The 14,706-nt window shown below is 35.0% G+C and overlaps 1 protein-coding gene across 1 annotated transcript; it reads left to right on the forward strand.

The window, feature by feature from the left end:
• Positions 1-1,668: 1,668 nt before the first annotated feature.
• On the forward strand, positions 1,669-5,916 carry LOC121798721 (serine/threonine-protein kinase Nek6-like). Its single transcript, XM_042197862.1, has 14 exons — positions 1,669-2,013; positions 2,107-2,231; positions 2,736-2,802; positions 3,079-3,144; positions 3,241-3,284; positions 3,400-3,445; positions 3,534-3,614; positions 3,694-3,736; positions 3,826-3,875; positions 3,962-4,043; positions 4,133-4,182; positions 4,272-4,345; positions 4,433-4,484; positions 4,565-5,916. The coding sequence occupies exons 2-14, from the start codon at positions 2,113-2,115 to the stop codon at positions 5,651-5,653; spliced, it is 1,863 nt and encodes a 620-aa protein (XP_042053796.1). The 5' UTR covers positions 1,669-2,013; positions 2,107-2,112; the 3' UTR covers positions 5,654-5,916.
• Positions 5,917-14,706: the final 8,790 nt, after the last annotated feature.

A 14,706-nucleotide genomic window follows, 5' to 3' on the forward strand; every position in this document is an offset into this window, starting at 1 on the left:
TTGACGAGAATTCATGACTTTTTGTAAATTATGTGGGGTTGGACATGATATTTGTGTAAAATATCTTATGTATTTAGTATAATAAAAATATTTGATACACATTCTTTATTAATAATATAAGAGGGTATGAGACACGAGGTAGTTTTACTTATTTTAATGAAAAATCACAAAAAATCAAAAGTAAAAATAGAAAATTTGACCCTTTCATAATCAAGATAGTAGATAGAATTAGAACGTTTAACTCGCGCGGGTAATAAAAATGTCCTCTTAATTGGCATTTCCAGATACTATATTAATGGTCTTCAAATGCCTACCTAATATGTTCGACATTTTATAGTAGTAATAAAGAGTATAATAATTTCATCTTTTAAATTTTAGTTAGCTGTAGAATCCCATAGAATGATTTTTTTCCCTAAATTTGCAAATATTTCATTTGGAAAATGGAATCTTTTCCTAAATATTCATTGGAGGACAAGTATGTCATATATTGAATAGATTAATAATCATTAATTTGTTTTAGCTGTAAAAAACCAAAAATATCTAATTGTGTTATACAACTCATGTCAATTTACCATTACTCTTTTGAAATACTAAATCTATTGAGTATTTTTTTGGCAATAAAAAATCATAAATGAAAATGAGAATAACGTGATTGTATTAATATAGAAAGGGTTTAAATGTCAAAACTTGGCAGAAATTTGAAATTTATTTTTAGGTAGGGATAGTGACATCATAACTGTATTTGGGATCTCTCTATTATTTAGCATTGCATAAAACATGATCATTGTTCTTATGATTCTATGTTTCTTCTACCTCACACAAGCTCTCTCCCTACGGCTACACACACGTGTATGTGTGGCACACAATGTACAAAATAATTGAGGAAGTTGGGTGATTAAAGTATTAAACTATTAATTAAGGAAATTATATAATTAAAACATCAAGTGGATATAATTATTATAGCTTGCTCAACAAATTAGACAGAATTATTGAGGAGGTTGTGTAATACTATAATTGAAAGAATTATGGGGTCTAATTACAGGTACGACATTTTGGAAGTTTTGGTCTTGTTTAGTTTTAGATAGGTAGAAAATTAACAATTCGAAATTATTGACGGTAGCTTATTCAGAATGGCTCCAAAGTCAGCAATATAGAATGATGACAAACCTTAAAATAAAAGTTGAGTCGTGTTCGACGACAAAATAACTTATTGGATGATAAGAAAAACATATATATGATGATAAGAAAAGCATATAAAGCTTCACGAGATAGTTAAACTCTATATATCGTGTTAGTCAACAAAAATAATCATATTTTTATGATGTTGGAGCCGACCAAACTCAAATTGGGTATCCTAAATTCCAAATATTTCCAAACCTATATTGGCTTTTGAACGATAAAAATAATCAAATTTCATTTGTCAGTGCGTTTAACTAAAAAAGAAAATAAAAATGAATGATACAAAAATATTTGATCAATTTTCAGATTTCAACTTTAAAAAATAAAATTTGATCAATTTTATGCCACGTATTTCGAGAAGAAGTAATCTTTTCTTTTCTTGTCTTTTCTTTTCTCCCCTTGATTAGTGGTAGGTACTGTGTTTAAGATGGTGATCTATAGATTCTGACCCTTCGTTTGGTTTAATAATTTAATCTCGCTGGTCTACTTTATTCATTAGATCAACAATCTCCTCATCAACACTCTGCTTTTTCAGCTTTAATTAAGCCGCTTTTCCTCACAATCAATTCTTTAATTTTCACATTTGTGTCTCAAATTCGCTTCTTGAAACCGCCCTTTCCCACTCTCTCTCTTTCTCTCTCACACACACTGTGTTGTGGCCTGGTATCATAACTCTTTTTGTATAACGCCACAACTTCTGAGATAGCTATAATTACACCCAATAAATTCAAGAACCAATTTTTGTGGAGGGGTCTTCTGCTTGAAGCTGCTGTTCTTTGAGCACCCAAGATTTGTTTTTTTATTGGCTGTGGAGGTTTTGCTCTGAAGAATTAGGTGAGTTTATTAACGGATGGATTTTGGTTAAAGATTGAATCTTTTTTTAATCTGAAAATAGGGTGACCCATATGGAGATTCTGGGTTTTGAAGGTCTTGATGGAGAGAGAGAACGGCATTTCGAAGCCGAAGATGGAAGATTACGAAGCCATTGAGCAGATTGGGAAGGGTGCTTTTGGAGCGGCATTTCTTGTGCTGCATAAAACTGAGAATCAGAAGTAAGAATTTATTTTTCTAAGTCGGTGCATGCAAAAAAGTTTTTAATATTTTTCAAATTGTTAGCAAATTTAGCTCAAGGGATGCTGTTATGCTAACCACGGCTTAGAAATTAGAACATTTTGTGTAATGTAGCAATGGCAGTTTGTGTGAGCGAGATTAGGTGGAATCGAAAGTTAACTCTGTTAATTTTGTTCGAAATTAGCATCCCTGATTGGAGTGGCTATGTGAAACAAGAAATATATGGCGTTTATTGCTTGTGTTCGTTATTGAGCTCTTGATTGGTATCTATAGGAAAAAAGTTACTGAATACTTCAGATACACAGCTCATTTATTGATTGAGGATACTAGTCTGTTATGGATCCTTCTGAGTTGTGTAGTATTCTGGAACAGAACTATTTTTACGATGCTTGCTGATATAACTCCGCATATATATGATGTTTTAGTCCTGAAAAATATGCTGGTGTTGTGATGTAATTAATATTTGTATCTGCTATACCTGTCAGGTATGTTCTGAAGAAAATTCGTCTCTCTAAGCAGTCGGAGAAGGTCAAGAACAAAGCATTTCAGGAGGTTATAATTTAACTATCTGTGTCATTGGCTGTCTTGAGAATATTCGTATTGTTACTGAATCTCCTTGTCTTTTAATTACCTCTAGGAATTAGAAAACTGTATTCCTCATCTTGTTAGTACTACATGTTCTCCAGAGAAGCAACTCTAAGTAAATTCTGGCTCCAGTTTTGTTGGTTTTTGGCAAATTAGATTGTTGAATATCCTTGCCAAGAACAATAAGTTTCGCCAATTTGTACACCATATCGTAATGTTAATGTATGCCTGTGTTTGTTGCAGATGGAATTAATTGCAAAACTAAGCCATCCATACATAGTTGAGTGCAAAGATGCTTGGGTGGAAAAGGTATGGTGCATATTAATTTGATTTCCTCATCTAAAGCTCATACGACTGGCATGAAAACCAATGCTATAGGTGACCTTATGTTTTCGTTCTTCGCAGGGGAATATCTGCATCCTAACCAATTATTGTGAATCTGGAAATATGTAAGTGCTTTAGCTGAACTCGAACTTAGTCATCCCCAAATACCACTCCTGCAACTAGAAATATTTTTTATATGGCTTTCCCAGTATTCTCTTATATTACTAATTCAATTTGCAGATCTGATGTAATGAGGAAGGCAAGAAAGGCGTATTTCCCGGAGGAGGTAATTTGATTGGTATCATCGTCAGAAGCCTCTCTTATTTACTTTAGCTAATTCATGCTGAGTTTCTGATTTTCATGCTTATGCTCAGAAAATTTGCAAATGGATGACTCAGTTGCTATTAGCTATCGACTATCTTCATTCCAATCGTGTCCTTCACAGGAACCTCAAGGTTCGACACATGCTCATAATTTTCAGTTGGCGTGTATTGTCTTGATTGATTTCTTACACGCATAGTTTTCTCGTTTCAGTTATCAAACATATTTGTGACAAAGGACAATAACATTTGTCTTGGTAAGAATGTCAAAGCAAGTTGTACTCTCACCTAGAACCATCTTTTGTTCATTTCAATGATGTAATGTTTCCAGTGATGTAATTCACAGGTGATTTTGGATTAGCTAAACTTCTGAATGTGGAAAGCATAGCCTCATCGGTATGATAGCAAAACATATTTAAACATATTATCACTCTGTTATGTATGTGCAATTGTCAGCTAATGATCTCTTTGCGGAAAACTAGGTTGCTGGAACCCCCAACTATATGTGTCCCGAGCTTCTTGCCAATTCACCATATGGCTATAAATCAGACATATGGTCTCTAGGTAAACAGAGTTAAATCACAAGAATATAACATCCATTTCACTTTTTTTTTTCTTTTCGTTTTGTTAAAGTGTGGTGTTTCTTGTTACAGGATGCTGTATGTTTGAGATTGCTGCACACCAACAAGCATTCAAAGCGCCTGTAAGTTCAAATAGTTTCGCATTGTAGTAAATATATAATTATATATACACAATTAGATACATTCTGAATTAGAAAAATGGATGAAATAGGATATGAATGGACTCATCAACAAGATTAACAGATCTTTGATCTCACCAATGCCCATCATATACTCTTCAACTCTGTAAGTTTTTCTCAAAATTTGAAAATATTTATTCGCTGGCATAAAATTAATACTATGCTGAATACAATTTTAATTTTTGGGCTTAAGGAAACAAGTTATAAAGAGTATGCTGAGGACGAGCCCCGAACACAGGCCGACTGTAAGTTCACGATTTTTTGGTTACTTTGTTTGCTCGCTATGGTAAGTATCATACTAATCTGATTTGTATGCACATCATAGGCTGCAGAGCTGTTAAGACACCCGCATTTGCAGCCGTTTCTCCTTCGCTGTCAGAACCTGTCTACTGTGTTCCTCCCTGTGAAGTCTCCCTCTCCTGATGCTGCAAACGGGAGATCAAATAGGTCATCACCCCGTAGCTCCGAGGGTCGGAAAAGCCACCGAGAAAGAGAGGTGAAGCTGAAACAGACGGATCTGCTTCCTTTGTTCACAGAGAGTATTAATACGCAGCATCCGACTCTACTAGATGATGATGCCTTGATCGAAGATCTACTTGAGACCAAGAGGGTCGATCCGACGAGCTATTCGGGAAAGATGTCTCACGACAGTGATGACTCGAAGAGCGGGGACACGAGCGAGACGACCGATCACGACAATCATAAGTCTTCATCGCATCAAGAGAGCATCTACATGATGGACGCTTTGGAAAGACTGGCAAACGCGTTGCGTGAGGAGCACGAGGAATATTCTCTCAGAAAGAATACGAAGTTAGGGGAAGCTAGCGAAGAAAGAGGGAGTGCGAAAACGAAGGTGGGGATATCTTCTACTGATGAAAATGGCCCCTCAACCGATGAAAAGGTAAGATCTAAAGCTGACAAAGACCCAAGAAGCTCGTCCCATGTAGACGAAAGCATAGGTGAGTGTTCTGTGTTGTCTTCCAATAAGGATCGCACGGAGATCAAAGATGATGTCGCAGTTGAATCGAGGCAAACAGAGAAAGATACAAAAGACGGGCTGTTGTTGAATAGCCATGAAGATAAAGTTGATGAGGATCCCCTGAAGATCAGAGATGATCTCTTGACTACACCAAGAGCAACGAAGAAAGCCACGGGTGACAATCTACTGCTGAATAAGCGGACTGCAGCGAGCAGCGATGTTGGCGAAAGCAAGCATGAAAATCCAGGTGAACACAGAGCTCATGCTTTAGAATCACTGCTTGAACTGTGTGCACGTTTGCTCAAAGAGCATAAGTTCGATGAGCTCGCGGGCGTGCTAAAGGCCTTCGGGGAAGACGCCGTCTCTTCGCGAGAGACAGCGATCTGGCTCACGAAAAGCTTAATGAAATCTGAGAGTCAGGCTGAGAACTCCTAGTTCAAGAATTTGGACATGATTTATTAGTGTTCAATTTCTAGGGATTTATTTATTGTAAAGATCAAGTTTGTGCTTTTTTGTGGGGTGCGTGTATAATTTGTTAGCTAAGAGCGAGTGTGATTGAGTTTTAAGGTTGAATCTAAGTTAGTTTGATTTTACCTTTCCTCCCTTTATTCAAGTCTAATGTGAGTCATAAATGATGTTCAGTGTTATTGAAATAAGAAACCATCAAAATATTCTACTACTCTTTTTACTTTTTTTAATTCAAGCTTGAGGATGATGACAAGAGTTTTCGTTATTACTGCTACTGAATTTGTAAGTAGAGTCGAAGTGGATGGTCCGGTCCGCACAGTATTGGGGCAGTTTTATTGATTCCAAAATTTTCCTACACAAATTTTGGGGAAGCGGGCTAATCAAATGGAAATTTTATTGTGTTAGAATTTAATAATTCTAACCTTAAACGTTCGGATTTTGAGCTAGTTAAGTGGGCTAATAGGACTAAAAGCTAAATAGGAGTACATAAAAGTTAAATTATGAATTTTTCATTAATAAGGATTATATATATATATATATATAGGGTTTTAATCTATGCAAAACTGGATTTAAATACAGAAACGCAGAACAATATCATAATTAGGGCACTTTTAGGTCATAATTAGGTAATTTGTAGGTCATGCTAACAAAGCATGACCTAAAACGATCTTAGTATGACATTAAATCCAAATATTATAATATGACCTAAAATTGCTTAATTATGACCTTCCGTGTTTTTGGTTAATTATTGACCATTAGATCATCTAATCCTAGGGCTGAGATTTGGTCTGCATTTCTGGATTTAAACACATACTTATTTTGATCATCTCCCTATATATATATATATATATATATATATATATATATATATATATATATAGGGTCCTGTTAGGTTGAGATTATTTACCTAAATTGATAAATGAGATGCAATATCAGCCACTAATCCACAAGATTAACTAAATGTCAATAACTATCACATTATGTCAACACGGGGGTATAAGTGTCATTTCGTGTTTTAATGGGGAAGATGAACTGCAGCCCCAAAATCAGTTTCCAAAACCACGACTGATCCTTGGAACTTGTGGAGCGGGTCGTCGGGGAAGAATATCTTGGAGAGGCGGAGGCGGAGCTTCTGAGAGGTGGTTTTGGGTGGCGGCGGGCAGACTCTGTGAACCTCCAGCGGCGGAAATGGCGACATTGTTTCCCCTCCTAGCAGGCTGAGTCTCCGGCTGCCCGCTCCCCGCCACTTCGCTTCTTTCACTCTTTTCTCCGTCGAGAATGCCACATTCAATTTCTCAGTCTCACCGTCCGCGCCGTACTCTCTATCTCTTTCTCTCTACCTGAATTTGATATAATTGGGGAAGATCTACTCAGCTTATGATTAATTCATTTCATATTGATTGGAGATTGCTCGCTGCGTTGTTCAGCTAAACTAATTGAACTGAGTGATGAATATCTCCACATTTTGAAAAATTAGGGTTCTTAGCTTCAGTTGTTTAATGTGTATTTTCGTCGGTTTTACAAATTTAGGGATCTTAGCACTAATTTGGTGTTGATTTGCTGACAACAGTTTCTGCAACCTGGCTTTCCTGCGCTGCAATTCCAGCCCTACTAGTTAGTGGTTTTTCAGTTCCTGTAGCTATTCTGGGGAAACTCTAATTCAAGTCAATGCTAATGAAGAACTCAATTTCAAGGATAATGCAATTATGAAATTATATTGATTTTTAGGCAATGGTTGTAAAATGCAATGATTTTGTTCCTTTGATTGGATGTGGTGACATGCTATACTATCCACTGTTTTTCTGCATTGAATGCCTTCAAGAGAGTTGCGGAATCACTGGAAAAGCTAATGGATGCCACGAGGGAAGAGCTGCCGGACACCATGGCTGTCTTTCGATTATCTGGGATGGAGATCAGAGACTTGATAATGGAACTCAGTGACAATGGTTCCGGTTGAAGCACCGATTGTAGCTGAATCGGTTGAAGCGCCGATCGAAGAGAATCGGCGTTCCACATCAGCGGTGGTTCCGACTTCTTCAGCGATGGTTCTGACTTCTTCAGGTTCAACAATTGATTCAAATTTTAAGTATATTGCTTCGATTTTAGTGTATTAAAACAAATCTGGATTTGTTTTCTTATGAATTCAATTTCTACTGAATTTTTTTGTTGATTAGCCATGGTAGAATCGCAATTGGAAGCATCACCTTCCAGTTAAGGATTTGTTTAAATTTTTAAGATTATTGACATTTCATACAATAGCTATTGACATAGCTATAATAACAGTATATGCTTGTTTGAATAGTTGTTAGGATGACTGTAGGTTGAACCAGAAAGAGTTATTGATATAGATTTATTGTGTTTCATTTCATACAATAGCTATTGACATAGCTATAAAACAGAGTATATGATTTGTTTGACATGGCTATTGACATAGCTATAATTGGGATGCTTCGACAGCAAAGAAGAATTTTATTTCTCAAATAGATAATGAGATTCAAAGAAGACCAGATTTCAACTGGAGAAAAATTGATTTGGTAATAAGATCTCACAATGACATTTACGTAAGAATATGAGCAGGTGTTCTTTGGATATAATTTTATCTTTAATGTCATTTTATCTTTCATGTCAAACAGGTCTTCTTCCCAGTTTGTGCAAATTTCCATTACTATCTTGTAGTATATTGGATGAAGAAAAACACTATTGAGATAATAGATAACAACAAGCCACATAAAAATATGGATCCGTTCGAGAAGTATGACATTGATATTGGTTTAATGGTATGATTTTATCTATGTTATTGACATATTCTCTACATTTGGTTGACATAATTTCTACATCATGTTAAAATGCTTTGTTTGTGTAGTTTGATTTAGTTATTTATATATTTTGCAGAAAGATATGTTTGAAGCATACTTCATAGAGAAGAAAATGTTAGATATTTCAGAAAATATAAATAAGTCTTCAATCAACTTTCTGCCTTTAGAGTGAGCCACAAGCACGAACAAAGAAGGACTGTGGTGTCTATTTGATAAGGCACATAGAGACCTATGTTGGCGAAAAGGGCAGTGAATGGGATATTGGGTTCTCTGCGCGTGGTGTAAAGATTCCCCACATACTCAGGGGAAGGTATTGCTACACGATGATTTCATCAATTTACAATAACCAAAGGTCGCCGATGTTACAACTGACTCATGATTGGATAGAAGCAAACATGGACAAATTGCTTGAGCTAAACAACAAGTACACAGAGTTGTTTAGTAAAAAAGAAGTAAACAAAAAGTGATATTAATGTTTGATGTTAACTTATTTTTTGGATGGGTTTTAAAACTGCTATTGTGGATTCAGACTTTTGAACTTAGCAGTTATATCAAATGTTAATCAGTTCAACAACTTGATTGAAATGTCAACAACTTATACACAAATGTCAACAGCTTGAATAAAGTGTGTACAACTCAGAAAACAAATCTTAAAATTAAAAAAATAAAATCATACAATAGAATGTCAATAGAGAGCAAAATCAAATATCAACAACTAATAAGAAAATGTCAATAACTTGTAGTATATGTTAACCACTAAAAAACAACTCTGATAGTTGTTGACATGGCTTGTATGTCTAATTGACATGACTTATAATTGTTGACATAGTTTCTATGTGCAGTTGACATGGTTGTACGTGTAGTTGACATGGCTTGTACGTGTAGTTGACACGATATGTACCGTAGTTAGCATGACATGTATGTGCCGTTGACACGATATGCACCATAGTTGACATAGTTATATTAGTTGCTGACATGGCTAGTATATATAGTTGTCATAATTTTTAATTGTAATTAACCTTAAAAACATGAATTGTAATTGTAATTACCCCTCCAGGCAGGACTGGGGTAGCCTGGACGCCCTTATCAGCGAGGAGCACAGAGGCAAGCCTGACTCCAACTTGTATTGAAATGTCAACAACTTATACACAAATGTCGACAGGTTGAATAAAGTGTGTACAACAAAAAAAAACAAATCTTAAAATTAAAAAAACAAAATCATACAAAAGAATGTCAATAGAGAGCAAAATTAAATATCAACAACTAATAAGAAAATGTCAATAACTTGTAGCATATGTTAACAACTAAAAAACAACTCTGATTGTTGCTGACATGGCTTGTACGTGTAGATGACATGTCTTGTAACACAGTTGACATGGCTTGTACGTGTAGTTGACACGATATGTACCGTAGTTGACATTACATGTATGTGCCGTTGACACGATATGCACCATAGTTGACATAGTTATATTAGTTGTTGACATGGCTAGTATACATAATTGACATAATTTTTAATTGTAATTAACCTTAAAAACATGAATTGTAATTGTAATTACCCCTCCAGGCAGGACTGGGGCAGCCTGGATGCCCTCATCAGCGAGGAGCACAGAGGCAAGCCTGACTCCAACTTGTATTGAAATGTCAACAACTTATACACAAATGTCAACAGCTTGAATAAAGTGTGTACAACTCAGAAAACAAATCTTAAAATTAAAAAACAAAATCATACAATAGAATCTCAATAGAGAGCAAAATCAAATATCAACAACTAATAAGAAAATGTATATAACTTGTAGCATATGTTAAAACTAAAAAACAACTCTGTTATTTAAAAAAGAACAATTATGTCTACTTTCTGCCACAACTCCTGGCATTATGATCAGTCACTTTATAACACTTTCCACAACGCCTATAAAGGTTGCTTGCTTTTTCAATTGCTTTCTCTATGCTTGACTTAATCCTGCTTTTCTTGTCACTTGCACCTCCCTTTGTACTAACCACATCTGGAGCATGTGCAGTTATTTCTTCAGGTACAACAATACTATATATGCTCTTGATGGAATCATTTTCATCAACCGATGAAGATCCATTAGTGTCATCAGTAAAAATTTGAGGACCAATACCCGCAAGCAAATTATCCAATGCAATCAGATGATTTTTATTCTTAAAAGCGCGTTGATATAGACCAAAGTAACGTCCATGACACCTGTTACCAATCTGTAGCTTGCCATCTTCGTTAGAACCTACAAACATATAACATGTCAATATCCTATATAAATTATATGAACACTAAATCTGTAACATGTCAACAGCCTATGTAGTTTATGTAAACACAAAATTGAAATATACTAAACATGAGTGTTTTTGTTAGATACAGAGAATGTCGTCGTCCTATTTGAGCAACATATGACAAATAAACTGAAATATCTATAGGAAACAGTTCACATACCTTTGATATTTGTGAAAAAAGCCTTCACAAATTTTCTTCTTTTCTTGCATCTGATTTAGGATCATTTGAACATCTACTTCTTTCAGTTTCTCTTTAATATCACGAGAACAATTCCTAACATCATTCAACGTACACCCAACAACATCATAACCACCAAAAAACTCCTTTAATAAGTTGAAAGTTGAAGTAGGACCGATGTTAGCTTTGGTGCAATCTTCAACAAACTTGTGATGAACATCATTCATACTGCGACTTCCTTTCATAAATCGGTTATGATCTTTGTCAACCATAGCATGATTGTGTTCCTCAATGAATTGATGCACAAGATAATATTTAACACCACAATCAGGAAAAAAACTTGAAACTGATCCATGCTCCACATGCACACCTTTTTGTGCCACGTCTGCGTTTCTTCTTTGAAGTTACTTCATCATCATCTGACACGTTCACATCCTCAGATATACTTACATCAACATCCAACGGATCAACTGTATGAAAACCTTGTCTGTTGCAAACAACATACTGAAAAAGTAATAACACCACCACTAGACCTATTTCCAAATCTTTGACAATCAAAACAAGCCTCTTGAGCATACTTTTCATAAAAGGAAATTCCCTCCTCAAGTGAAGAAAATTTTTGACCTTCATAGGGCCTCAACTCAGCGTTGCAAATTGGAATAACATATCCTACAACATAATAGGAAAATATGTCAACAACCTAAAACAGATAATGTCAACTAGCACATCTTAACTGACCCACACCAGAATCCAGAATCAAAATCTCAAAATAAACAGCACCGACATATCAGACATCCTATCATGGACTCTCAACCCTACCCATAACCCCTTACTCCACCAACAAACACCACAGCAGGGGTTCTTCAGCCAGGGGAGGGTGCATTTTGCATACAACTATTTTGTATGTCAACAAAATGTTAGTATAGCTACATAGAATATTTAACAGGTAACATACATCATGTCAACATATTTGCATTTATGTCAACAGAACATCAATTCAAACCAGAACATAATGTCAACTAGCATATCTTAACTGACCCACACCAGAATCAAAATCTCAAAATACGCAGCACCAACACACCAACACCAACATCTTAGACATCCTATCATGGACTGTCAACCCTACCCATAACACCTTCCTCCACCAACAAACACCACAGCAGGGGCTCTTCAGCCAGGGGAGAGTGCATTTTGCATACAACTATTTTGTATGTCAACAAAATGTTAACAAAGAGTATAACTATATATAATATTTAACATGTAACATACATCATGTCAACAGATTTGCATTTATGTCAACAGAACATCAATTCAAATATCAACAACTGTGCATTTATGTCAACGTAGTATAATTCACCAACAAAGTACAAAAAAGTCATGTTAATGAAAACCAATCCAAATTACCTTCACCATTCGTCAACGTCGACTCAGAATAAGATGAAGAATCCATCAGATAACACATTAGGTATTGATTACGAATTGAACTCGAAGCTAAAGATGAAATGGCAAAAAAAACTGATTAGGAACAAATTTGACTGGGAATCAACAAATAAAGCATAAAAACAGAATCAAAGTCGATAAAATCAACCTAAAAACTTCAGATTCAACCAAACTCCGTCGAATTAGTCATTTTTTCAAAAATTGATATGCTGAGGAATCGTCGAATCTGAGATCGTTGAAATCATCTGTGTTCTAATTTTCGAATCAATTGAATCAGAAAGCGTTGGAATCGCTCCGCGCTCACCACGAATCGCTCCATCTCGTCCCTGACATACACCGGCAGGTGCCCCTCCGAAACGCCGCCGGAGGAGGAGCGCTTCCGCAGCGACTCCGATCTGAGCAGCCACTACTGCGATGAGTCGCCTACTTTGGATAATCTTCTAATGAGCTTCCTCGGTAGACGGTGGCGGAAACGCCTTCCATTGGCTAATTGGTTGAAGATTTGGTACAGGCGTTGCTTTAATGGAGGAAATTTGGGAATGGAATTGGAGGAAAATTGGGAATGGAATTGGAGTGCTGGAAACCACACGTGTTTCATTTGTTTCTAACTTAAATTACCATTATACCCTTTCAGAATAAATTAATTTAAAAATATTTTTTGTGTGGCAAAATCTGGACCACTCATTTAATAAAAATGCGTGGCTGAGATTGCATCTCATTTCTCAATTAGCTTAAAAAATCTCAATTGATCATGGACCTATATATATATATATAGTTTTGATCCATGCAAAACCATTCTTAATACAAAAATGCAGAACCAAGCATACAAAAGTCATTTTTAGGTCATTATAAGCTTATTTTTACGTCATTATAATAAGGATGACATGAAATGATCTTAACATGACCTCAAACCCAAAGTTTATAATATGACCTAAAACTGCTTTACAATGACCCTCCGTGTTTTTGTTTAATTATTGACCATTGGATTGTCAAATCTCATGGTCAGGATTTGGTCTGGATTTTGTATTGAGATCAAGTTTTGTATTGATCATTTTCCTATATATATATATATATATATATATATATATATATTGTGATCAAGATAGAACCATTCTTAAACGTAGAACCATTCTTAAACGTAGAACAAATGCCAAACGGAGGTCGTTAGATCTTTTAATCCAATGGTGTTGATTTGCACAGCAACTTCTCATTACAACCAAAACTATTATTAATGGGTGAATGCAGAGAAGTGAAAAAATAAAGCATGCATGGACTCTTCTTCGTTTCATTCATTCTTCCATCAACATGTGAGTTTTTTCACATGTTGAGTCCGGAATGTCGTGAAAACATAGTCTAATATGTATCAAAATAGAAATTGATCATACTAAAAATAAAAAATTATAATAAGATAAAGATATGGATTTTAGTCATGTCCTCCACGCCACCTTTCTAGGAATAGTTAGAAACTTATGTAATTTAGAAAATTAAAAATTTGAGTTTTCTTCATAGCAATATATAATATGGATTGATCAACAATCGACAGGTGTGATGATCAGGATGTGGTGAGAATATTATGACGGGCATTTTCTGAGATAAACTATCAAAATCATTATTAATCATAAGATATAAAATTTGATGTCTTACCAATTCCCTACTATAAATGATAAGGCAAGGCGTCTCATCCGGACAATTGCAATCTACCTATTTCTTTTGCCATTTCGATTAGTTTTTTCTATAAAATGAACTATCTATTTTGTATTGACAACATCCATACTTTTAAAATTTTTGTGATGATTAAATTTGTAAAAATATTAAATTTTGGCTAAAAGTTGTGAGTAGAGATCTTCTATAAATTGTGCTATGCGTCAAGTTTTTGGCTCCAAAAAACTAACACTCATGGAGTATTGATGGTTTTGGATTTAAAGTGATAACTTTGGTTTATTAAATTAATGTATGCTAATGATTATGCTGATAATATTGTCGACTCATAGACCGTTTTAATTGAAATTTGCATATCAATACAATTTTTTCTTAACAAAATATAAACACACTATAGAGAATTTAATTTGTACATTGGGTGGATTATAATCGTCATTAAAACAATACATTAACAAGTATACTAATCGAAATTGAACCATGATTGAGATATACAACCTATTTTTTTTCTTTCACATTCATGTGGATCCCAATATACTACTACTAATAATAACAACAATATTAATAATAGTAACCTTAAAATAGAAGGCAAGAAATGAACTTAAAAAACACCACTATATAAATTGGGACAATTCCGCAAC

Source organism: Salvia splendens, chromosome 4 (assembly GCF_004379255.2).
Source record: "Salvia splendens isolate huo1 chromosome 4, SspV2, whole genome shotgun sequence".
Taxonomy (NCBI): Eukaryota; Viridiplantae; Streptophyta; class Magnoliopsida; order Lamiales; family Lamiaceae; genus Salvia; species Salvia splendens.